Below are 27,806 nucleotides of genomic sequence, written 5' to 3' on the forward strand. Positions count from 1 at the left end.
AGGGTACTGCACCTAGGATAATTAGTCACCAGAAAGGCTGCCTTACTATGTGCTGGCTAATGGGCACACTGCAGTGAGGGCTATAAAACTACTCCCACTCAGGCAGGAACAATAATTATCAACGCTGTCCATCGCTACTAGGTTTCCCTAAAGCGCAGGACAAATCCGCTGCCCCAGCTCCGATTTTTTTAATTAATAACTGGTCCGGGGCCCACCCAATTGGTAGCATAATTCTCTTCCGAGGATGTGACAGTACGTTATAGAGCAAGGAGAAACGAAGCTAGTAATTTTATATATTTTTCTCCAAAAAGGTAGGCAGTGTTTACAAAAGGGTAAAAGTATATTATAAAAGAAAAGTATCATATGTACAGACAATTACAAATAATAAGGGATTAACGGAAGAAAATAGTCTTACAGTTCACTCATATCATTTCATAGCAGACCATGTGGCTCAGGGGAAGGGCGACACTCACTTATCCCTGTGCCCAAAACCCAGGCACTCCCCGTGGTGACCTCACTCAGGGGCTGAATACTCCCCTTTCTTAAAATTATGAAAAGCCATCTCTACACATTTCTCGCCGTATGAACCTCGTAGAAGAACGACACAATGATCATGATGCTCACTATAACTATAAACACGAGGTAGATATTTGACCCGCTTAAGCAGTTATGCGTTTCTCAATTTCTGCTAAGCGCTGATCTTAGAAAATGCACTGGTGGGTAGCCCTATTGTTACACATACCAAATGTATAACTTTCATTCCTCTGTAGTGGAAGTCAGTTTCCTATGCAGCTGAAGAGGGGGGATCGGAGAGCCCACAGCGTGTGTCTGCCATAGGGCTTTGTTTTTGTATTAGCGAATGCAGTGGGGGGAGTTCGAATCTGCAGTGTGTGTGTGTCATGGAACCTTCTAGAACTAAACTCATAATATGGCATTTTTACATTATTGTGACACACCTATTAAAGGGAGACCCATTGTGTCTGGAATTAATAGTGTTGGACACAATGTAGAAGTCTGTCTAGATTACATCGTTAGACCCTTTGTGATTATCTTACCCCCATACATCAGGGACACAAAGGATTTTCTACGTAGCCTGGAATGAATTTCTATTGAACAGGACATTTTGATGGCTTGCATTGACATTGCAGTCTTGTATTCCTCAATCCTCCATAATAAAGGCATAGAGGGTGTTGAATACTTTCTCTCAGCAAGGGGTTGTCAATACTTATAACATAATAATCTTGTGCTAACCCTCCTTGAATTTGTTCTGGCCAATGTGCTTTTCACCTCTTCTGGGAATATCCACCCCCAGCTCTGGGCCGCTGCCATGGGCAGTCCCTGCGCACCAAGTTACACGAACCTGTTCCTTAGCTGGTTGGAGGATACTGTGGTTTTTCCTGAAACCATGTCTTCATTTACCATACTCATGGATTTGTGGGTTAGATTTGTCAAGGATGTGTAAGTCTGATGATCTCCGAGAGGGATTTTTGACAAGGAGCCACCCTGACCTGGTGTTGAGGGAGTCCTTCCATCATTCACTAAGACAGAGCGAGAGGGACTTCTGGTGTCTCAGGACAAATCGGTAATCAAAGACCAATCCATTTGTCTCATCTAACCACTGGTTAGGGAGATCCTCCGTAAACTCTGGAAAATACTCAGGATGGATGAGGACATTTGTAAAATATCGGTAACTTCCCCCATGATCACTTACCGCAAGACTCGGTCCGCTGGTGACACCTGGCTACCAACGAAACTTGGGCGATCTTACAAATGTGGCATCTGTGTGACACTTGAGTCGATCCAAGCAGGAAACATTTTCCGTAATGATAGTACTGGTGAAGAGCTCCATATTGGAGAATTAATTGCAAAATGAAGGGCATCATCTATAAGGCTATCTGCTTGTGGCAAATTGGTTGCAGAGTTCAGGAGACAAGCGGAGGAGCAAACGTGGCACATCTCCAGCTACACACATCAATTGTCACCATCAGGGTAACATCAGTTCTTACCTTTTTTGGGGACTGACAGGATTAAACTACTCCATAGGCGGGGTAACTTCAATAAAGTGTTGTTACAAAGGGAATCCAGATTGACATGCCACCCCAGGGTCTCAATAGACTGCTTAATTTCAGCAGTTTTTTTGTAAAAGTCTATTTATTTTCCCAGCAGTGCCACAATCGGGTACTGCCCTTCTTAGGTCAGGAGGTATACACGGGGCACGACGGAGTTATATAGGACCCATCCCTCTCTGGTTCCTGCCATCCACCTTGGCAGGATATGTTTCATTATGGCACATTGGTCAGGTTGAGTCTTTGTATACGAGAGTGCTGGTTGTTTGAGCACTTGCACTCATCACAGGTACAGTAGTGTGGTCCTTGTGTGTCTCTTATTCTAGGTCCTTTTAATATTATCACATTTTATTGCAATTCTATATCTGTCTCCTTGCTGATTAGCCATACAACACAATAGATAAGTGAGGTCGTACACAGTAGACGGCTGCTGACCGAGTTGTTTGGCCGACTCTGAGAGCCGTTACCAGGCATCACCGGCGGCTTCTATCCCGGATATAAAACAATCGGCAACCTGAAATTGGGCACGCTGGATCCATGTTTTCCCCCGACGATAAATTGTCCACAGTCTCCATTTCCATTAGACAATCAGCAGAGCCTGTCAGTATCGTGGGTTTCTGCCAACGTTATCAAGGGGCTTTAGACAGCAGGTTTCGTTTACAGAAACTGACCAACCGGTGGCATTAATCGACAACCGATCAGTGAATATTTGCTGATCAGTAGTTCTTTAGTAGCCAATCTATACGGATAGACTGCACGTGACAATCTGGCGGTTTCACATTAGCGTTTTTTTGCTCAGCGTAGGCCTGCGTACTGTCCGCATGCGTCTCGCATACCTATCTTAAACATTGTGTGCGCAGGAACATGCGTTGGAATCAGTTTGTATGCGGATGCGTCCCCGTGCATAATTTCACTGTGTCCAGCGAACTCAACATGTTGCATTTTTTGAGGCGTCAAATATGCTCAGGCATACACATGCGGATGAATGCGTCAAAGCAACGCATTACTGTATATGGGAACGCATTGGTACACAAGGACATGCGCATGTATGCGTTCGATGCGCATGCGTACTTCAGACTGAACATGTCCAGGAACTGGTGTCAGCCACCCCAGAAACCAAGCTGTATAAAAAGGGGGTGAGACGCTGTAATGTCAGTACTCTCAAGACTCTCGAAGTGATCACAACACTCTGGATTTCACCTGAAGACTCTGGATATGAGTATACACTGTGTTCCAAATTATTATGCAAATAATATTTCCTCCTATTTTCTCTACATTACATATCTGAACTGCAGTCATTGTTATTTTCCAGTCATCTACTATTCTAGTATAATTGCAATGTTTTGGAACAAACTGCCTATGAAAACAGAATCTTTAAAAAAAAAATAAACACTCAAAGTGCATGTTCCAAATTATTATGCACAGAAGAGTTTTCAACCTTTTTTTTTTATTTTGAACAAAAAAATGGTGAATTGTGAAGTTATAAGCATTATCAGCTTATTACAAAATGAAATCCGTTTTCAAGTGAAAACTTTATTCTAGGTGACGTTACATTTGCACATAGGACCTCTTGTTCGAAAGAAGCTTCTGAACTCTCTCGTCCATTGAATTTGTCAGTTTTTGGATGGTTTCTGCTTCAATTGTTTTGCATGTGGACAGAATCCCCTCCCAGAGCTGTTGCTTAGATGTGAGCTGCCTCCCGCCATCATAGACACTCCTTTTGATGATGCTCCAGAGGTTCTCAATGGGGTTGAGGTCGGGGAAGATGGTGGCCACACCATAAGTTTGTCCTCTTTTATGCCCATAGCAGCCAGAGATGCAGATGTGTTTTTTGCAGCATGAGACGGTGCATTATCATGCATGAAAATGATCTTGCTGCGGAAAGCACGGTTCTTCCTCTTGAACCATGGCAGGAAGTGTTGTTTTAGAAACTCCACATAGATTATGGAGTTCATCTTTACCCCTTCAGGGATCATAAAGGGGCAGACAATCTCTCTCCCCATGATTCCAGCCCAAAACATTACTCCACCTCCTCCTTGTTGGCGCCTTAGCCGTGTTTTCATGGCGTGTCCATCAACCAGCCATCCTCCACTCCATCCATCTGGACCATCGAGCGTTGCACGGCACTCATCGGTGAACAAAACAGTTTGGAAGTCAGTCTTCATGTATCGTTTGGCCCACTGGAGCCGTTTCCGCTAGTGTGCAGTGGATAGAGGTGGTCGGCAGGATGGCTTACGCACAGCTGCAAACCTCTGAAGGACCCTGCATCTTGTTGTTCTGGGGACGTTGGAGCCACCAGCAGCTTCAAAAACTTGTCTGCTGCTATGACAAGGCATTTTTGCAGCTGCTCTTTTAACCTTACGCAATTGCCTGTTGGAAAGAGTCCTCAATTTTTCCTTATCAGCACGCACACGTGTGTGCTGGGAATCAGCTGCATACTTCTTGATTGTGCGATGATCACCATGAAGTGTCTTGGCAATGTTGATTGTAGTCATGCCTTGACCTAAATACTCCACAAATTGTTGCTTCTCAGCAGCCGACACATCCTTTTTCTTTCCCATTTTGGCCAAAAATGTAGGCTGCTTAATAATGTGGAACAGCCTTCTTAAGTAGTCTTGCCTTTATTTGGACACACCGGCCAAACTAATGTGCACAGGTCTCTGCAATTGCTTTCAGTGATATAAAGAGCCCTGACACACATCACCGTCAATGAGTTTAAAAATTCTAACCTGATCACTCCTAAACTCTCTGTGCATAATAATTTGGAACACAGTGTAGAAGCTATGAAAATGTCTGTCTGTCTCTCCCACTGCAGTCTGTACTCTGTCTCTGTGTTTGTCATATTATGCAGTGTGTACTCTGTCTCTCTTGCAGCTTTCCATTCCAACATGTCCTCGACTGAAGACCTGGGCGCTCCCCAGAGTGGACAAGACACCAATGAAGTGAGTACATTTGCTATACCGATTTGTATGTGTAGTGGAATATGTATATGTATGACTGTATAACCAACCGTAAATTAACATCTGTCTTAGGCTAGGTTCACATTGCGCTAGGTGAGTCCCTCTAACGGACACGTTTTTAAGTACTGAAAACGCAATATAACGCACATACTAACGCGCCCATAGACTTGCATTGTCTGACGCATCGTGACGCATGCCAAAATTGGCATGCGTTTGTCACATAACGTTTTTTTCTGACGGACCTTGGAACGCGGCTTGCAGCGTTTTCGGGTCCGGCCAAGCTAACGCAATACTAGCGGAAGCGTTAATTCTGCCATTGATGGCTATGGCAAACGCAGCCAGACGCAAATCGTGAAAAATTTCCAAATAGAACCATACGTTTTAATAGCGTTTGAGGGTGGTCCATGTGGTCATGTGACAGGAAACATGATTTCGGCCATTAATGTCCCTAGCACACATTTTTCCTGAGGCCTGCTGCACGTGAGAGAGAAAGTGTCTTGCAACAGATCACAGGAAATGTAAGTACATCTGTATATATATATATCTCTGTATACATCATGGGAGTCTGTATTGTCCGGATGTGTGTGTACTTAAAATGTATTGCTTTGTTGCAGATGTCGGATAGTGAGGGAAGCAGCAGCAGCATGTCTGCGTTTTTTTCTTCGCAATCGGTAGGCTTGCACTTTAAAGAAATGCTAAAAGTTGTGTGAAACTCCAGTGTATTGAGCTAAGCACGTGTATAATCATGTTTTTATTGCAAATAGGAGTCTTCGGAGCCCGAGGCTGCTAGGCCCCCCCAAAAAAAACAGGCAAAACCCACAAAGGTACATGGCACACATTTTTAGTTTTGCAAACATAAATTTATTGATCCAAGAAATGTAATTTTATTTTTTTCCATTTACATACACAATAGGTTGTGGCACACGAAGGACACAAGAGAAAGAAGGTTCCTCGCCGTCTGTCGTCTCCAAAACTGCCAGTGGTAAATATAAAACTAGAAATTTTCTATCCAATATTTATCTACAATCTATTCACTTTCTATCTACTATATCTATAAACTATTTATCAACTATCTCTATCTCTCTATCTATATATCTATGTATCTATCTATTTACGTTCTATCTACTACTATATCTATAAACTATCTATCCACTATCTATCTCGCTCTATCTATGTATCTATCTATCTATCTATGTATCTATCTGTCTACCAATAAAGTGAAATTGAACCTTTCAACATAACGTTTTGTGTTTACACAGTCCAAGTCAGCGAGCCAAAAAAAAAAGGATTGTGGTTGACGTTTTGTTGGTTAATTATTTTTTTGGCACCCAATTTCGTGTGTGTTTTTTTTACATCCCTATGGGATATCATATGTTAAACATGTCTAACAACAGTTTTTTCATACAAATTCCGAAACTTTAGTAAACTGTTTAAAATTTAAGATTCTTGTATGACTTGCACTACATAATAAAACATGAATGTAACTTTTTACAAGACATAAGGTTGTGGGAAATAAAACAAACAACAAAAACCCCTCACATTTCAGCAAAACATCAGGACTCAACTTCAGACTTAAATAATTTTCACACGTGTCTGTCTTGCCATGGAACATGGCCTTCATGTGTGAAGTACTGTGCAAATTGATCACGAATCCTCATTATTTGAGCTGTTGACCAAACAGCAGTCGATTCAATGCTAATGAGGTTCGACTCACATTCATCGGGGTCAACCACCTGGGGTTCATGTCTGGCAACAAAATTATGCAGACAGATGCATGCCTTCACAACACGGTCCACATTTTCTGGTTGCAGTTGCATGCAAGTTAGTAAAATTCACCATTTCAATGTCAAAATCCCAAAGGCACACTCCACATAACGTCTTGCCCGGCTCAAGCGATAATTAAAAATGCGCCTGGTGGAGTTCAGACTGCGGCTTGAGTACGGCTTTAGGAGATTTTGTCCAAGTTGGAACGCCTCATCACCAACTAAAACAAAGGGCAAACTTGGTTCTTCTGTCCCCGGCAGAGGTCGTGATGAGGGTATGTTAAAATTGTTGCTGTACAAACATCTCCCCATGTTGGAGTCTCTGAAGACTCTGGAATCGTTTGTCCGGCCATACGCACCAATATCCACAGCTACAAAACGGTATCTTGCATCCGCAATAGCCATCAATATAATAGAAAAGTATTTCTTATAGTTATAGTATAGTAGAGGGATCCACTATGCGCTGGTTTCTGAATCCTAATGTGCTTGTCTTCCACGGCACCAATACAATTGGGGAAATTAGCCACATCCTCAAACTGTTGGGAAATCGCTAGCCACACATCTGATGTCGGGGTTGGTAGCACAAGTGGTTGCAAGTCGTTCCAAATGGCATCACAAGTTTCCCGAACCAGTTGGCAAATTGTTGACTTCCCCAGTCTAAATTGGTAATGCAGTGACGCAAAAGATTCTCCGGTAGCCAGATATCTGTCGGCATTCAAAAAGAAAAAAAAAAAATGAAAAATTGTTTAGGATTTTAAAGGACAACTAAAAGGCTACATAAATAGAATATACAATTGCCTTAAATGAACATGATTATGCCCCAAGATACCTACATCTAGTTTTTGTCAATAGAATGATAAAAAAATTTATAATTACCTCACAGTCACTACTAAACGTTCCTCCGCACAGATGCTTTCACGGAAAGTGCTGCGATGATGATGTATCTCATCCTTCACATGTGAGAGCAGAACATCAAAGGTCTCAATGGACATCCGTAGATAGCGTTGGAATTTGGAGGGATGATCCCAAAACTGAACATACAGGGTGTGAAAGGCACCATATGTATTCCGCAAGAAATTCACTTTGTGGATCCAATATCTCCTTTGCGAACTACGCTTTCTCTGCCGAAGTCGCAACCGCATCAAGCGAAATCGAACGAGCTCAGACACAAACATCTTGTTAACAGAAGTTCACTCAATGCTTTCAAAATGGAGAATGAGTCTACACCCACACCCCGACGATGACAAAAGGAGAAAAAAAAAAAAAAGCTTTATTGACAGTGACAAACGCAGACAAACGGATACTTCGCGAACGGACATCCAAATGAGAAAAACGCGGTCACGTGCGTTAACGCAAGCGTTAATATGATGCCGATTTTTCGAAATCGGATCCTTTTCTGTACATGCGTTTAACGGATCCGTTTAACGCCATGTACTTGACGCAATGTGAACCTAGCCTTAGGGTACTGTCACACAGTCACACTTTGATCGCTACGACGGTACGATTCGTGACGTTCTAGCGATATCGTTACGATATCGCAGTGTCTGACACGCAGCAGCGATCAGGGATCCTGCTGAGAATCGTACGTCGTAGCAGATCGTATGGAACTTTCTTTCGTCGCTTGATCACCCGCTGACATCGCTGGATCGTTGTGTGTGACAGCGATCCAGCGATGTGTTCGCTTGTAACCAGGGTAAACATCGGGTAACTAAGCGCAGGGCCGCGCTTAGTAACCCGATGTTTACCCTGGTTACCAGCGTAAACGTAAAAAAAACAAACAGTACATACTTACATTCCGGTGTCTGTCCCCGGCGTCTCAGCTTCTCTCCACTGTGTGAGCGTCTGCCAGCCGGAAAGCAAGCACAGCGGTGACGTCTGACGTCACCGCTGTGCTTTCCGGCTATGGCGCTTACACAGTGGAGAGAAGCAGAACGCCGGGGACAGACACCGGAATGTAAGTATGCACTGTTTGTTTTTTTTACGTTTACGCTGGTAACCAGGGTAAACATCGGGTTACTAAGCGCGGCCCTGCGCTTAGTTACCCGATGTTTACCCTGGTTACCGGGGACTTCGGCATCGCTCCAGCGCCGTGATTGCAACGTGTGACCGCAGTCTACGACGCTGGAGCGATAATCATACGATCGCTGCGACGTCACGGATCGTGCCGTCGTAGCGATTAAAATGGTACTGTGTGACAGTACCCTTAGACTGCAGCTCTCACAAAGGTCATGACCTATGTTATCCTGAGCAGGCAGTCTCCAGTCACCCCAGGGGGGATTTCCAGAACACACACAGAATTGTAAACACTTCACACCTCCTAGTGCCTTTCATGGGAAGATGCCAAATTGCAGCCTGTCTCTGAGTAAGGTTATGTGCACATGTAAACCAACAACCAAATTATAATGTTGCGGAATCCTAGAACAAGAGCTAACCTAACCAAAACAAGAATTCCTAAAATATAACCTTTATTTAGGCAATTAAAAATTGACTTTATTTTTACATAGTTTTAAAATTGCAGGTATGAAATGTACCTAAACCACCCTGTATAGTGGACTAGTGGACCCTGCCTAGCTGTGGAGGTAGGCACCCTACTTTGCCTCGGTTGGCGCCCCCACTCGTCGCCGGCTGGCCCTGTTTTGTCCCTAGGGCTCCCTAATATACAGGAACCCTAATATGCTCTACCACTGATGCCTATAGTTTCCCCTACCTAACTGTGGAGGTAGGCACCCTAAGTTGATTCGGTAGGCGCCCCCACTCAGCGGTGGCTGACCCTAAGGTCCCTTACTGACCCTGTTGTCAGGAAAGATAAAAGATTTGTGTCCCAATATAACACTAGACCCCGTGAAGAAAAAAGAAGCAAAAAGATAAAGAAAAAATGTATATATATTCAAAAAAAATTAGCAAAAATAAACCAAAAATTACATTTCAAACTTCCATAAGCTTGAGAGATGATTCATACTAGGTACTGGTTGGATAAGTGGTTGTTTTTATATCCCATGGGAGATAGCGGATGATAAAGGTATAGCAATGTACCTTTATCTAGGTGACACTGCACCTCTCACTACCATGTAGAAGAAAAAACAAAACAAAATACACAAATTATATATTTAGAAAAAATTAGCAAAAATAAACCAAAATTTTAAAACTATGTAAAAATAAAGTCAATTTTTAATTGCCTAAATAAAGGTTATATTTTAGGAATTCTTGTTTTGGTTAGGTTAGCTCTTATGTGCACATGTATTCTTGGCCACTGTGGATTTTTCCGCAGCAGATTTGATAAATCTGCAGGGCAAAAACGCTGCTTTTTTGCTGCAGATTTACTGCGGTTTTCCATAGGGGCAGCTGTAAAACCACTGCGGAATCCGCAGAAAGAAGTGACATGCTGCGGAATGTAAACCGCTGCGTTTCCACGTGTTTTTTTTCCGCAGCATGTGCACAGCGTTTTTTGTTTCCGATAGGTTTACATCGAACTGTAAACGCATGGGAAACTGCTGCGGATCCGCAGCAAAATCTGAATCGTGTGCACATACCCTAAAAAAGATTACAAGAAGAGTGTTCGGGGAAAAATAATGTATTCATTGGTAAAATAGCCAGGATCCAGTCACAAACCAAGAATTAGAATATTAACCTGAGAGGCTGGTCTAGAAATCTGACGCCCAGGTTGACTCGATCAGTTAGGCCTTTACACATAGAAGCACGTTCACAAATTGAGAGGCAGCCAAGCTGATGTGAGCCATTCCATATTCATCCCCCCCTCAGGGAGCAGAATGCCGGACTGCAAAGTTTAGGTATTTCTGTAAGTTTTCTCCCTTTATTTTTATAACTGTTTTGCATATTTGTATGTCACTTTTCATTTCCATATTTTTACATCTTTTATTGTAAGCACTGTACCTTTTCTATTTTATCTTAAAATTTGTATACGTTTGAACCTTGTATGCTCTAAAGAATCCATAGCCTTAGAGTGTGTGATCCTGCTGATTGGCAGACAGAAGTAGTAATATTTCCAGGACTCCTCGTCGGGGAGTGGTGGCAGTGTGTATGAGCGGGGTGCGTGGACTGTCGGGGGTGATTTATGCTCCCATTGCAGCATAGGACAGAGGTTGAATGCTGGACTGAGAGAGGAGATAGATTAATCCTTGCAGGCGCAATCCCCAGTCACGTGCTGAGAAACCGGTACATAACAAATTGGTGGCAGAGCGGTGGGATAGAATTACTGCTATTAGAGCATTAGTGCATGGTTTAAGCAATTATTCCCTGTATTAAAGAATTGGTATCCTTGCGAGGAGTGCACCAGTTATAATAATCTTTATTATTATCGCCAGTTCTGCAAGGTTCAGCTCAGTGCTTACTTAGACATACTTGCAAACAGTTTCCCTTCCCCATTTTTCTTTTCTATCTTTTATTTGGCAAAGGCTGTTCATTGATATGGCAGCCCAGTACAAGAAGCAGAGCAAAGAGGCTCTGACCGAGCTCTGTGAGCAGAGAGGAATAGAGACGGCCGACAGATCCAGGGAACTGCTGGTACGTGCCTTGGTCGAGCAGGACATAGAGCAAAATACTGAAGCATCTGGGCAAGGAGAGGCCAGCTCAGAGAGACCCAGCAATGCCAGCTCTTGCACCGGTGATACCTTCTGGAGACGCTGGTGCTGAATCAATGAACTCTACAAATGGCCTTACAAAAGCTGGGAACAAGTGATCCCAATATGCGCCTGCAGCTTATTCTACAGTACCGACAGGCTGAGAGAGAGGTAGCAGAACGCCTGGCTGATGCTGCAGAACGCCAGGCTGAGAGAGAGGCTGCAGAACGCTGGGAGGAGAGCTTTCAAGCTTCAGATGGCTCAAATAGAAAGGAGTAACATCCTGCAGCTAACCCCCTCCCAGGAAATAAATCCGAGGAGACCACGTCTGGAAAACTTCCCTATGATATAGAAGGATATGGACTTGGATACTTTTCTTTGGGGGTTTGAAAAAAACTGCAGGCAAAATAATCTACCCCATGAGCAGTGGGCGCAGTATCTAACCCCAGTGTTGAGAGCCAAAGCCCTGGACGTTTTTGCTGGCCTCCCACCAGACCTAGATAAAACTATGATGCCATAAAAGAGGCCCTGATCAGGAAATGCAACCTAACCCCAGAAGTGTATCGGAGAAAGTTCCGGAACCTACAATTTGGATCAACGGACAGCTATGCGGATGTTGTGAGCACCTTGAGGACCACTGGCCACCAATGGATCAGGGGACTTTCTGTTAAAAGTTTTGAGGACTTAATGGATCTTATGGTCAAGGATCAATTTCTTCACATATGCCCCATGGATGTACAACAATTTGTGTGTGATCGGGAGCCACAAACTGTGGATCAGGCTACAAAGATTGCTCACTGTTATGTGGCTAACAGGATTCCTGAGGTGCGGAAGCCATTGGGTGCCAGCCGATCACCAGTGCTGTTCAAGCCCACCTCCTATGGGATACCAGGGTATAGACATTCTTTAGGCGATGCACGCCGATGCTTCTCCTGCAACAAAGTGGGACATGTTAGCGCTGTCTGCCCTGATAGGGAGAAACGCCCAACTACAACCACAAAGCCATCTGTGTCTCCACTGTCTGTCCTCTTTATGGCCGGCTCTGATGTGAGGGCTAATGAGAACTGTCAATCTGTCACTGTTGGCAATAAAGTCACCATTGGTCTCAAAGACATCGGGGCAGAGGTGACTCTGGTGCGTCCAACAATCAGTGGCGTATCCGGGGGGGCAGCCGGGGCGTGTGCCCCGGGCACAGGCGACAAGGGGGCGCCAGCGGGCCGCCTGATGATGCGGCGGTCCAAGGAGGCTCCTCGTCCTGTACTGAGCGGTCACATGGTACCGCTCATTACAGTAATGAATATGCGGCTCCACCTACCATAGCGGTGGAGCCGTATATTCATTACTGTAATGAGCGGTAACTGTGACCACTCAGTACAGGAAGAAGCTGCCGGGGAAGCAGGGACTGCACAGCGCCAGGAGCAGGTGAGTGTAACGGGGAGGGGGAGCGCTGCGCGATATTCACCTGCTCCTCGTTTCGGCTTCAGCAGTGACGCTGAGGTCAGAGGGCGCGGTGACGTAGTTAGTGCGCGTCCTCTGCCTGAACGTCAGTGCAGACGATGGAGCGGCGGCTGGAACGAGGAGCAGGTGAATATTGAAAGTGCGAGGGGCCTGAGCGACAGAGAGGTGAGTAAGTGATTTTTTTTTTTTAATTTTTTCGCAGCAACAGCAAATGGGGCAAGTGTCTGAATGGGGCATCGGAGGCTACGTTCACATTTGCGGTGTGCGCCGCAGCGTCGCCGCCGCAACGCACAGCGCAAATGTGAACACATGCACAACGCAGCTTTTTGCGCCGCATGCGTCCTTTTTTTCATTGATTTTGGACGCAGCAAAAATGCAACTTGCTGCGTCCTCCGCGACCCGACGCGGGCGCCGCAGGGACGCATGCGGCGCAAAAAGCAAGTGCACCGCATGTCCATGCGCCCCCATGTTAAATATAGGGGCGCATGATGCATGCGGCGCCGCTGCGGCGCCCGCCGCTGCGGCGGGCGCCGCTAATGTGAACGTAGCCTTATGGGGCCATAACGTTTGTGCAGCACTATAATGGGGCAAGTGTCTGTATAGAGCATCTTATGGGGCCATAACGTTTGTGCAGTACTATATGGGGCAAGTGTCTGTATGGAGCATCTTATGGGGCCATAACGTTTGTGCAGCACTATATGGGGCAAGTGTCTGTATGGAGCATCTTATGGGGCCATAACGTTTGTGCAGTACTATATGGGGCAAGTGTCTGTATGGAGCATCTTATGGGGCCATAACGTTTGTGCAGCATTATATGGGGCAAGTGTCTGTATGGAGCATCTTATGGGGCCATATTCAACGTTTCTGCAGCACTATATGGCGCAAATATCTTTATGGAGCATCTTATCGAGCCATTATTAACCTTTATGCAGGATTATATGGGGCTCCTGATTCAATATGGATATTCAAAAACACTTAACCTACCGATGTCTCATTTAATTTTACTTTTATTGGTACCTATTTTAACATTATGGGGATTCAGGAATGTACCTTGGCTTGGTCATACAATTTCAATAGTTAAGGTTCAAATGGGATAGGTTTGGGGGGGGGGGGGGGGGGGTGCCAAACTGATCCTTTGCCCCGGGTGCTGGAAAGGCTAGATACACCTCTGCTTTCACCACCTCATCCATTATCAGTCTTCAGGTTAATAGTGGTCAACAGAACTCGCCATTTGGATGTGAGAATGCCAAAAGCGCACTCCATCATTCTTCGCGCTCGTGTTAAGCGGTAATTAAACACTTTTCGTTGGCGCCAAGCCACCACTTGCGTATAGCTTCAGCAGGCGAGAGTTGGAAGGCTTCATCTCCAACACATTGAAAAGGCATTGGTGGCCCCGATGTTTCAGGCAGCGGTCTAGGTGGTGGAAATTGGAAGGTGTTTCCATATAAATGATGCCCCTTTGCAGACAATTTAATCCCTTCGTGCCGTACTAGTATTGCGCTGCGGGCACTGCAATTGTGCCAGCCGCAGTACTACTACGGCGCACCGATCACCGCGGTCTCGCGCTGAGCGCCGCGGTGATCGGGTGCGGGTGTCAGCTGTATATGACAGCTGACACCCCACAGCAATGCCCACGATCGGCGCTAGCGCCGATCGCGGGCATTTAACCCCTCTGATGCCGCTGTCAGTAGTGACAGCGGCACAGAGGGGGATCGTGCAGGGACGGGGGCTCCCTGCGCTGTCCCACCGGAGTGATGCGATCGCGTCGCTCCGGTGATCCGGAAGGATTCCCCGGATCCAAGATGGCCGCGGGACTCCTTCCGGGTCATGAAGTGACGTGGCTAGCTGGCGCCTGCTAAGAGCAGGTGCCGGAAAGCCTCCTGCACTGCATGTCAGATCACTGATCTGACAGTGCTATGCACAGTGTCAGATCAGCGATCTGATCTAATATAGTGATGTCCCACCCTGGGACAATAAAAAGTAAAAAAAAAAAAATCCCAAATAAAGGAAAAAAAAAAAAATTCCCAATAAATCCATTTATTTATGTAAATAAAAAAAAAAACAATAAAAGTACACATATTTGGTATCGCCGCATCCGTAACGACCCGCTCTATAAAACTATCCCACTAGTTAACCCCTTCAGTAAACACCTAAAAAAAACAAAAAAAAAACCACAAGGCAAAAAACAACGCTTTATTATCATACAGGCGAACAAAAAGTGGAATAACACGCGATCAAAAAGACGGATATAAATAAACATGGTACCACTGAAAAGGTCATCTTGTCCCGCAAAAAAAAGCCGCCATACAGCATCATCAGCAGAAAAATAAAAGTTATACCTCTCAGAATAAAGCGATGCAAAAACAATTATTTTTTATATAAAATAGTTTTTGTGTAAAAGCGCCAAAACATAAAAAAATTATATAAATGAGATATCGCTGTAATCGTACTGACCTGAAGAATAAAACTGCTTTATCAATTTTACCACACGTGGAACGGTATAAACGCCCCCCTAAAAGAATTTCAGGAATTACTGGTTTTTGGTCATTCCGCCTCCCAAAAATCGGAATAAAAAGCGATCAAAAAATGTCATGTGCCCGAAAATGGTACCAATAACAACATCAACTCGTCCCGCAAAAAACAAGAACTCACATGACTCTGTGGGCCAAAATATGGATAAATTATAGCTTTCAAAATGTGGTGATACAAAAACCTATTTTTTGCAATAAAAAGAGTCTTTTAGTGTGTGACGGCTGCCAATCATAAAAATCCGCCAAAAAAAAGCTATAAAAGTAAATCAAACCCCCCTTCATCTCCCCCTTAGTTAGGGAAAAATAATAAAATTTTAAAACATGTATTTATTTCCATTTTCCAGTTAGGGTTAGGGTTGGGGTTAGGGTTAGAGTTAGGGTTTCAGTTAGAATTGGGGGGTTTCCACTGTTTAGGCACATCAGGGGCTCTCCAAACGCGACATGGCATCCGATCTCAATTCCAGCCAATTCTGCGTTGAAAAACTAAAACGGCGCTCATTCCCTTCCGAGTTCTCCCGTGCGCCCAAACAGTGGTTCCCCCCACATATGGGGTATCAGCGTTCTTAGGATAAATTGGACAACAACTTTTGGTGTCCAATTTGTCCTGTTACCCTTGGGAAAATAAAAAATTTTGGGGCTAAAATATCATTTTCGTGGAAAAAAAAAAAATTTTATTTTCACGGCTCTGCGTTCTAAACTGTAGTGAAACACTTGTTGGTTCAAATTTCTCACAACACATCTAGATAAGTTCCTTGGAGGGTCTAGTTTCCAATATGGTGTCACTTGTGGGGGGTTTCTACTGTTTAGGTACATCAGGGGCTCTGCAAATGCAATGTGACGCCTGCAGATCAATCCATCTAAGTCTGCATTCCAAACGGCGCTCCTTCCCTTCCGAGCTCTGCCATGCGCACAAACAGTGGTTTATCCCCATATATGGGGTATCAGCGTACTCAGGACAAATTGTACAACAACTTTTGGGGTCCAATTTATCCTGTTACCCTTGGGAAAATAAAAAATTTGGGGAGAAAAGATCATTTTTTGTGGAAAAAAAAAATAATTTTTTTTTTACGGCTCTACATTATAAACTTCTGTGAAGCACTTGGAGGTTCAAAGTGTTCACCACACATCTAGATTAGTTCCTTAGGGCGTCTACTTTCCAAAATGGTGTCACTTGTGGGGGGTTTCCACTGTTTAGGCACATCAGGGGCTCTCCAAACGCAACATGGTGTCCGATCTAAATTCCAGCAAATTTTGCATTGAAAATTCAAATGACGCTCCTTCCCTTCCGAGCTCTGCCCTGCGCCCAAACAATGGTTTACCCCAACATATGGGGTATCGGCGTACTCAGGACAAATTGTACAACAACTTTTGTGGTCCAATTTCTCCTGTTACCCTTGGTAAAATAAAACAAATTGGATCTGAAGTAAAAATTTTGTGAAAAAAGTTAAATGTTCAATTTTTTTTTTTTTAAACATTCCAAAAATTCCTGTGAAGCACCTGAAGGGTTAATAAACTTTTTGAATGTGGTTTTGAGCACCTTGAGGGGTGCAGTTTTTAGAATGGTGTCACTTTTGGGCATTTTCTGTCATATAGACCAGTGTTCCCCAACTCCAGTCCTCAAGGCCCACCAACAGATCATGTTTTCAGGATTTCCTTTGTATTGCACAGGTGATGCAATTATCACCTGGGCAAGACTAAGGAAATCCTGAAAACATGACCTGTTGGTGGGCCTTGAGGACTGGAGTTGGGGACCCCTGATATAGACCCCTCAAAGTCACTTCAAGAGTGAGGTGGTCCCTAAATAAAAAATGTTTTTTCAAATTTTGTTGTAAAAATGAGAAATCGCTGGTCAACTTTTAACCCTTATAACTCCCTAACAAAAAAATTGTTTCCAAAATTGTGCTGATGTAAAGCAGACATGTGGGAAATGTTGTTTATTAACTATATTATGTGATATAATTCTCTAATTTAAGGGCATAAAAACAATTTTCGACAAATTTCCGTTTTTTTTCACAAATAAATGCAAGTCATATCGAAGAAGTTTTACCACTATCATGAAGTACAATATGTCACGAGAAAACAATGTCAGAATCACCAGGATCCGTTGAAGCGTTTCAGAGTTATGACCTCATAAAGGGACAGTGGTCAGAATTGTAAAAATTGGCCCGGTCACTTAGGTGAAAACAGGCTTCGGGGTGAAGGGGTTAAACACTTGAGTCATTGGAGCGGCCATAGGCCCCAATATCAACTGCTATGAACTTGTATTCTGCGTCTGCGATGGCCATGAGCGCAGTGGGGAAATATTTCTTGTAATTCAGCTATTCTGAGCCAAATGCAGCAGGTTTGACAATGCAAATGTTTCCCGTCCACTGCACCAAAGCTATTGGGAAACTGACACATTTTTTGGAAGTTTTCAGCAATGTCCAGCCAACTCTCCATTGTGGGATGTGGGATATATTCCTCATGTAAACAGTCCCAGAATGTGCAGCAGGTGTGTGTAACAATCCCCGATATGGTAGAAATCCCGAGTCGGAAATGGAGAGGAAAGGAATTCGCCAGTTGCAAGGAATCTGTTAACCCCTTAAGCCCCGAGGGTGGTTTGCACGTTAATGACCGGGCCAATTGTTACAATTCTGACCACTGTCCCTTTATGAGGCTATAACTCTGGAACGCTTTGACGGATCTTGGCTTTTCAGACATTGTTTTCTCGTGACATATTGTACTTCATGTTAGTGGTAAAATTTATTCTATATAACTTGCGTTTATTTGTGAAAAAAACGGAAATTTGGCGAAAATTTTGAAAATTTCGCAATTTTCCAACTTTGAATTTTTATGCCCTTAAATCACAGACATATGTCACGCAAAATACTTAATAAGTAACATTTCCCACATGTCTACTTTACATCAGCACAATTTTGGAACCAACATTTTTTTTGTTAGGGAGTTATAAGGGTTAAAATTTGACCAGCAATTTCTCATTTTTACAACACCCATTTTTTTTTAGGGACCACATCACATTTGAAGTCATTTTGAGGGGTCTATATGATATGAAAATACCCGTGTGACACCATTCTAAAAACTGCACCCCTAAAGGTGCTCAAAACCACGTTCAAGAAGTTTATTAACCCTTCAGGTGTTTCACCAAAATTTTTGGAATGTTTTAAAAAAAAATAAATTAACATTTAACTTTTTTTCACAAAAAAATTACTTCAGCTCCAATTTGTAGCAGGAGAAAATGGACCCCAAAAGTTGTTGTACAGTTTGTCCTGAGTACGCCGATACCCCATATGTGGGGGTAAACCACTGTTTGGGCGCATGGCAGAGCTCGGAAGAGAAGGAGCGCCGATTGACTTTTCAATGCAAAATTGACTGGAATTGAGATGGGACGCCATGTTGCATTTGTAGAGCCCCTGATGTGCCTAAACATTGAAACCCCCCACAAGTGACACCATTTTGGAAAGTAGACGCCCTAAGGAACTTATCTAGATGTGTGGTGAGCACTTTGACCCACCAAGTGCTTCACAGAAGTTTATAATGCAGAGCCGTAAAAATAAAAAATCATATTTTTTCACAAAAATGATCTTTTCACTCCAAATTTTTTTATTTTCCCAAGGGTAAGAGAAGAAATTGGACCTCAAAAGTTGTGCAATTTGTCCTGAGTACGCTGATACCCCATATTTGGAGGTAAACCACTGTTTGGGCTTATGGTGAAGCTCGGAAGGGAAGAAGCGCCGTTTGACTTTTCAATGCAAAATTGACTGGAATTAAGATGGGACACCATGTCGCTTTTGGAGAGCCAATGATGTGCCTAAACATTGAAACCCCCCTCAAGTGACACCATTTTGGAAAGTAGACCCCTTAAAGAACTTATCTAGATGTGAGAACTTTGAACCCCTACAATGAGATACGGCCTTCCCAAAACCCTGTCTGATGACAAATGCGCGCTTAGCAGGATGCAGCAGGCCTCCACTGATAAAGGCTAGGAGCGGCATATGTGCAAACTACTTGATAAAAACAACCACCCCCACCCTCCAAACATTGCAGGGGTTGGCTGCCTAGTAGAAAAAATGCACGTTGATATAACTCACATAGGACGCCAGTCACACTGATAAGTGTGGTGCACAGTGTCTGGTATGCAACCTATTAATGACGCCCCTTGTATTAACAGGCGGGCTGCCCAGCACTATAATATGCAGCACACAGTGACAGCCGCCCCAGAAAAACCTAACCAACATAAAGAGGCCTGGCCACATCCTGCAAAAAAGGATATGATATAGTGCAAAAAATGTATGCATATGATAAACACATACACTATATAAGGTATTGGTTTAATATTTTGGCCAAAATAAAGTAAGCCCGCAACCCAACGTCAAGGGTCCTCATAATATTGCGGGTCCTACCACTAATATCAAAAAACAGCTAACATAGAAAAAACTCAGAAAAAAATACATACAATGAGATACGGCCTTCCCAAAACCCTGTCTGATGACAAATGCACACCTAGCAGGATGCAGCAGGCCTCCACCGATAAAGGCTGGGGTGGGGGTGGTTGTTTTTATCAAGTAGTTTGCACATATGCCGCTCCTGGCCTTTATCGGTGGAGGCCTGCTGCATCCTGCTAGGTGTGCATTTGTCATCAGACAGGGTTTTGGGAAGGCCGTATCTCATTGTATGTATTTTTTCTGAGTTTTTTCTATGTTAGCTGAACTTTGAACCCCCAAGTATTTCACTACTGTTTATAACGCAGAGCCATGGAAATAAAAATTCTTTTTTTTCACAAAAATTATTTTTTAGCCCCCAGTTTTGTATTTTCCCAAGGGTAACAGGAGAAATTGGACCCCAAAAGTTGTTGTCCAATTTTTCCTGAGTACGCTGATACCCCATATGTGGGGGGGGGAACCACCGTTTGGGCGCATGGCAGAGCTCAGAAGGGAAGGAGCGTCGTTTGGAATGCAGACTTAGATGGAATGGTCTGCAGGCGTCACAATGCGTTTGCAGAACCCCTAATGTACCTAAACAGCAGAAACCCCCCACAAGTGACCCTATATTGGAAACTAGACCCCCCAAGGAACTTATCTAGATGTGTAGTGAGAACTTTGAACCCCCAAGTGTTTCACAACAGTTTATAACGCAGAGCCGCGAAAAACACAAGTGCAACGCATGTCCATGCGCCCCCATGTTAAATATAGGGGCGCATGACGCATGCGGCGACGCTGCAGCGCCCGACGCTGTGGCGCAGAACGCGAATGTGAACGTAGAGTAAGGGAGTGATGAAGGGGGGTTTGATTAACTATAGCAGGTTTTTTAGCAGATTTTTTTTTTTTTCTTCCGGTGTTCACTGAAGGTGTTAACTAGTGGGACAGTTTTATAGGTCGGGTCGTTACGGACGTGGCGATACTAAATATGTGTACTTTTATTTTTTTATTTTTTTTTTTTTTAGATAAAGAAATGTATTTATGGGAACAATATAAATATATATATATATATATATTTACATATATGATTTTTTTTTTTTTTTTTACTTTATAACATTGCCCCAGGAAGGGGCATCATGTTATAGGGTCAGATCGCTGATCTGACTCTGCAGAGCACTGTGTCAGATCAGCGAACTGACGTGCACTGCAGGGACGCTTGCAAGCGCCTGCTCTGTACAGGTTCTTACAAGCCACCTCCCTGCAGGACCCGGAAGCAGCCCCGCGGCCATATTGGATCCGGGGCCTGCAGGGAGGAAGAGGTAGGAGACCCTCGGAGCAACGTGATCACATCGCGTTGCTCCAAGGGTCTCAGGAAGGCACGCAGGGAGCCCCTCCCCTGCGCAATGCTTCCCTATGCCGCTGGAATGCTGCGGTCATGTTTGATCACAGTGTTCCGGGGGTTAATGTGCCAGGAGCGGTTCGTGACCGCTCCTGGCACATAGTGCCGGATGTCAGCTGCGACAGTCAGCTGACACCCGGCGGCGATCGGCCGCGCTCCCCCTGTGGGCACAGCTGAGCGCTTATGACGTACTATCCCGTCGAGGGTCAGATAGGCCCAGGTCACCTCGACGGAATAGTACGTCTAAGGTCAGAGAGGGGTTAACAGGAGGAGATACAATAAAAATGGCTTACCGAAGAGTCGCCATCAGATGCTCTGCCAGTGAAATTGAGAAGCTGCAATACGTGTCTTTTCTACGGATGAGGTGCCCAACACGTATAACCAAAAAAAAAATCGAAGTTTTCCGCTTTAATCCGAACTTCTCGGGGTTTCCTCTCAACTCCATATATAACGTAGAACACACCCCACGTGTCATTCTCTGTGCAGTGATTGGGTGGATCCAAAAACGCCGCCGGCGCAGACGCATGATGCGCTGTCTTTCTCTCTCCTTTTCAAGAATGATTGCTTCCAAACGATTCGCCTCAAAAGTAAAATCCACATAGATCATCACAATGTTCGCAATCACACCTTCCATTTTTGCCACTTGCTCTACAACCTGTCAAAGATGGGCTGTAGAAACACTATATATAGGTTTTCATTAGCCAATAACATTTGGGAGCCTCCCATTGGGCGTTTAAAAAAACCAAAACGCATCCATCGTAAAACGGGTAAAAAAAAATGGAAGAAACTGTTGAAAAACTGATGCGATGGATCCGTTTTTTTCACCGGTTCTGCTAGTCGGATCTGTCCAAAAATCATTTTTTCTTAATCTGCTACGGATCCTTCGAGCCAACGGATTGTGACTGACAGCAAAATAATTGATGTGTTAAAGGGGCCTAACCGAGCAGGGAACCCAATTCATGTCCAATCTGATGGAAAGCCTCTGCGAAAAGATACAAGTGCAGCATTTTGTGGCCAGCGCCTATCATCCCCAAACCAACGGACTCTGCGAGCGTTTTAACGGGACATTAAAAATGCTGGTGGAGACTGAAGGAAGAGACTGGGATCTACAGGATTCTCCCCCTTTGAACTGGTATATGGGAGGAGGGTCAGGGGGCCACTTGATTTGATTAAGGACTGTTGGGAGGACGACCCCAAAACTACTGGAGTCTGTGGTTGAATATGTATTGCGACTCAGAGAAAGAATGCAAAAACTAAGCGACCTGGCCCATGATAACGTGAGGCAGGCCCAAATCAACCAGAAGGTCTGGTACGACTGTAATGCCAGACTGAGGGCCTACGAGGAAGGGCAGAAGGTTTGGGTGTTGGTCCCTATGTTACAGAATAAATTACAGGCTGCATGGGAGGGGACCATACACTGTACACAAGCGGCCAAATAATGTTAATTATGTGGTGACCCTAGATAAGCATGCAAAGCATCAGAAAGTCTTCCATGTAAATATGCTGAAGGCTCATCATGACAGAGAGACCTGTCTTACCTGTCTGTAGCCTGCCAGAAGAGGGGGAGGCTGATCTGTTACTAGATGTGGGGGCCAGGACTCAGTACATGGAGTCCCTGGAGTCAGCAGAGTTTAACCCTGAGCTATCCCACAGTCGGTGGTCTGAGCTGATGGGGACGCTCAGCGAGTTCACCGAAGTCTTCACAGGGGAGCCTAGGAGGACACTCTTAGCAGCTCACCATGGGGACACTGGTACTAATCCCCCAGTACGCCAGTCTGCATACCGTGTGTCAGCAGAGATGAAGGCACACATGAGGGAACAGCTAGAGGAGATGCTAGACCAGCAAGGTGAGGAGCACCCAATTTTCTACCTAAGCATGAAACTGCCCAGAGAAGTGGCTTATGCCACCATTGAAAAAAAATGTTTAGCAATTGTGTGGGCTCTGCTGAAGCTGCAACCATACCTCTATGGGTGCAACTTCACCGTGATAACAGATCATAACCCCATTGAGTTGACTCAACAGAGTAGTTGGGGACAACGGGAAATTGCTTGGCTGGAGTCTGATATTACAGCAATATGATTTTACAATTCAGCATATAAAAAGGAATCGATCACGGCAATGCTGATAGCCTATCTCACCAAGGTGGGGAGGAACCAGATACGCACTCGGGAACTGACCTGAAAGTCAACCCCCATGTACGTTCATAAGGAGGGAGGTGTAGTGAAATATGTATGGATGTATGACCAGCAGTAAATTAACATCTGTCTAAAGGTACCGTCACACTCAGCAACTTTGCAAAGAGAACGACAACAATCCGTGACGTTGCAGCGTCCTGGATAGCGATCTCGTTGTGTTTGACACGCAGCAGCGATCTGGATCCCGCTGTGATATCGCTGGTCGGAGCTAGAAGTCCAGAACTTTATTTAGTCGCCAGGTCGGCGCGTATCGTCATGTTTGACATCAAAAGCAACGACGCCAGCAACGAACATAGGGGGCGTCGCAGCGGCTCCTTCTAGCCAGGTAGGTGTGTTACATTACAAAAGGAGACGCCCTCAGCCGAGATGACCTGAGCGGGAACTTGCAGCAGGGACAATGGTTGTTAGCTGGGCGGAAATGAGTGGCTGTGATGCCGTCTCCCTGTGAACGCTGATAGACCACAGCGGGATCATCTGTTACTGCGTTCCGGAATATAAACCGCGACTCAGTCTTTCTTTTGCAATCACTTGTGCGTCCTGTCCGGAACGTCCCTCCGCCACCTACGAGCCTCACGGGAGCGTCCTTTCCGGAACTCTGCATACTCCCGACGTCTTCGTCCTCTATCTCTTTCAGCTTATCAACGGTTCGTAATATCTTTGTGCTGTTTGCTTCATCTGCCATGCAGCAATGCTAATTTATGTGTATCGTGGAGTGATGTATACTACATCTCTGCAGAGATCTGTTTTGAGCTTGCAAGTTTGTAAACAAATACGGCTGGCAGCCATTTTGAGCGTTCGCATTATGGAAAGGTAAACAAATGCTTTTGCGCTGGCTGGCAGCCATTTTGAGCGTTCGCATTATGGAAAGGTAAACAAACGCTTTTGCGCTGGCTGGCTGGCAGCCATTTTGAGCGTTCGCTTTCTTGCTTGCTTGCTGTAACTTTACTATTTCTTTCTTTCAGATGTCTGTCAATGACCGGGAGTTTGTGCGGGAACTCATCGACATGTACCGCTCCCTACCCTGCTTGTGGAAGATCAAGTCTGTGGATTACAAGAACCGCTACAAGAAGAAAGCTGCGTACGAGAAGCTGGTGGCCCTCTACAAGGAGTATCATCCCACTGAGACGGTGGATGTAAACATTGTGCGGAAGAAGATCCAGGCTCTCCGCACAGTCTACAAAAAAGAACTGAACAAGGTCGAAAAGTCCATCAAGTCTGGGGCCGGAACCAACGACGTCTATGTGCCCAAGTTGTGGTACTATGACCTGCTGGCGTTCACTCGGGACCAGGAAATCCCTCGCCCATCTAAGACCGTGACGAGCCTTTGTGCGCCATCTGCTGAAGAGATCCTGCCCGAGTCTCCTGACGAGCATGTAAGTACCCCCTAGCTTCCCTGCTTGTAGCATGCCCTGTGTCTTGTATGTTTGATACTGCACGGTTTCCAATAATAATAATTGCCGGTTTTCATGTTTAATCCACCAGATAATAACCGTTGCCACTTCCTGTTCAGATATAGTCCAAACAGTCCTTCCCTACCTTTAAATGCTGTCTTATTTCAAAAGTCGAAAATAAAATTAAATTTTGTGTCTTCTGCAGATTCGTACAATATAGCCGGGAAAAGTAGTTCAGCCCGGCTCTGTAACCCCTGTGGTTTGCTACGTAGATGACTGTTCCTCATAGCTTCCCACGGACGGGCATAGAAGTGTTGGAGGTGGGGGCTCTCTAGGGCTGATGTGTTTGTATGTTATTGACTGGTTTTTTTTTTTTTTTTTTTCCTGTACTCGCAGGTGCCTCCTGAACATCTCCAAACACCGGAAGGCAACGATGACGAGACCCCTCAGTCCTCCATAAGCCCGTGTGTCGAGGAGCAGACACGTCCACAGCGCCCATCTCGCAAAAGAAAGGCGACTGCGGGCACACCTGTGGATCTCCTGGCACTGGCCAACAACATAATGACCCAGCATGCCACAACCCAGCTCACCGCATTCCCATCCTTCGTTGCGGAACGCTTAAATAGATTGAACATTACCCAGCGAACGCACGCGGAGAGAGTGATGTTCGAGGTTTTGAACGCGGCAGCCGCAGGCAAACTGACTGAGACAACAATGTTGACCAGCAGCGAACGTTAGCCCAGTGGCCAGTTTTCTTGGGGACACCAGCAAGAGCCCATGCACAGCACTCCTGTCCGCAGACCGGCCCCACATCATTTCCAGTTCCGGCCACCACCTACACCCCCTTCTTTTGGTGACTTTTCGCAAGGACCTTCTACGCCCACACTCCAGTACAGCGAGATGGGCACCTACTATAAACATCTGTAGTGTTCTTGGACTGAAAACGATAGAGACTTCTTTTTCCTAAGCACTTCATGCGTTCACACAGCCGTTTTTTTTTTTTTTTTTTGGCCTTCATTTACCGGTAGTTTTGTGGGCCACAATTTTCTATGAATTTTGGTCCGTATACACACGGCCGGCAACTCGTTGTGGTTAACCACGGCCATACATACGGGAGGAGCTGACATCGGCAGAAGGAACGAATATGCGAATCTTCTGCCAATGTCAGCTCATATGCGTCCCTCTGCTGATGAAAGCTCCTCCCGTATGTACGGCCGTGGTTAACCACAGCGAGTTGCCGGCCGTGTGTATGCAGACCAAAATTCATAGAAAATTGTGGTCCGTATACACATGGCCGGCAACTCGTAGGAAAACCTGGCCGTAAATACTGGAGGAGCTTTCATCAGCAGAGGGACGCATATGCGTTCCTTCTGCTGATGTCTGCTCCTCCAGTATTTACGGCTGTGGTTAATCACAGCGAGTTGCCGGCCTAGTGTGTATACGTACAGAAATTCATAGAAAATCTGTAAATAAACGATTTGTTGCATGTATCGTTACTGTTTGTGTTGAGCGACCAGTTAACTGCTCGATCTTAACATTTGGTTCGCATGGCCTCGAATTTCTCGTTAGGCTAGGTTCACATTGCGTTAGCGCATTCCGCTAGCACTAAACGGATTGCCCTAACGCAATGTTTATTTGGGGGCCGCGTTAATGTCCCCGCTCTCGCAGATCCCCGATCTGCGAGAGCGGGGAACGGACCTCGGGCGCGCCGCGGATGCTGCAAGCAGCGTCCGAGGCGCGCCACTGAAGAACGGCACATCGCTAGCACGAGCCGAAAAAGGCACGCGCTTGCGATGCGCTAGAGGGAAACTTCACATTGCTGTCAATGGGTGCGCCAACGGACCCGTTGCACGGCGTTAATTGCGACATTTTCGCCGTGCAACGCTGTCCGTTAGCGTGCACACATTAACGCAATGTGAACCTAGCCTTACTGTCACCTGTTGCTGGTTTAATATGTCAATAAACTTTATTAGCTTCACATGGTCTCTCTCTCTCTATCTATATCTATATTTATCAGGAAAGCGCTGGGGCAGAGGATACTGCGGACTCCCAGGATTCGTATGTTTGCTACAGAACTAGAGTATGTGCATAGATAGATATATTTATGTAGACATTGAGACAGAAAAAGGAATTGCACGGGTGATCAACAAAATGGTACACGAGGGCACATCAACCAAAAAAAATTTATTCCATAATACATGGAACAAGGAAATGGCAACAGTTGCGCTACTGCTGGAGATGCTGCCATGGGACAGCCCCTGGCCCATTGAAAAAGTCACAGTACTTCTCCCTGCAAATCGTCGCATCATCAGAGTTCCTTCCGGATCCAAGACTTTCCAAGCCTGAAACCCTGTGCTCATCGAGACGCCATTCACCCTGGGTTACATCTCCGTTTGCAGGGTCAACCGAGTCTACATATTGTGGAGGGCTGTATGCAGTGGCATCACGGCGGCGTAGAAAGTTGTGCAGGACGCAACAGGCAAACACCACAGAGTCAATAGACGAGAGTTTCATGTTGAGTGGAGTGTGGAAAACCTGAAATCGGTTTGCCATAATACCAAAAGCATTCTCCACTAACTGAGGGGGCGGCGAAAATCAACACAGAAGAGATGACTGACGGCGGTTGGGCGCTTCTAAGAGGAGGCTTCAGACCCGCCTCCAGGTACAAAGAGAGGTATTTGAGCTACTTTATAAATACCTTTATTGTGGGAATAACAGCAACAAAAACTAAAAGTCACCTTGTTAGACTGCAGCATTACTGCTGCACAAGGTGGCTCTTTTAGTTTATAACGGCTGGAGGGGGTGACAGTGTCCCTTTAACGAGGGCCATCAGAATAACGCTGAAATAACCCTTGTAATTGTAGAAAAATGAGCCGGAGTGTGGTGGTTGGGTGATGCGGACATGTTTCCCATCCAAGGCCCCACCGCAATTAGGGAACTGCCATTGCTGCTGAAATCCATGGGAAATCTGTTTCCAATCATCCTGGGTCTCCGGGAAAGGCATGTAAGTGCGGTGTAAAGCTGAGACGATTGCTTTACATGTCTCTGGG

The 27,806-nt window shown here is 45.1% G+C and overlaps 1 protein-coding gene across 1 annotated transcript in view; it reads left to right on the forward strand.

The window, feature by feature from the left end:
• The window catches only part of LOC143793567 (uncharacterized), a 222,596-nt gene that overhangs the window by 185,015 nt on the left and 9,775 nt on the right, over positions 1–27,806 (forward strand). Inside the window, exons 6-10 of the mRNA XM_077280641.1 lie at positions 4,941–5,008; positions 5,479–5,544; positions 5,641–5,697; positions 5,791–5,850; positions 5,940–6,008. Coding sequence (XP_077136756.1) covers positions 4,941–5,008; positions 5,479–5,544; positions 5,641–5,697; positions 5,791–5,850; positions 5,940–6,008 — 320 coding nt within the window. The remainder of the gene's footprint in view (positions 1–4,940; positions 5,009–5,478; positions 5,545–5,640; positions 5,698–5,790; positions 5,851–5,939; positions 6,009–27,806) is intronic.

Source organism: Ranitomeya variabilis, chromosome 1, assembly GCF_051348905.1.
Source record: "Ranitomeya variabilis isolate aRanVar5 chromosome 1, aRanVar5.hap1, whole genome shotgun sequence".
Lineage (NCBI taxonomy): Eukaryota > Metazoa > Chordata > Amphibia > Anura > Dendrobatidae > Ranitomeya > Ranitomeya variabilis.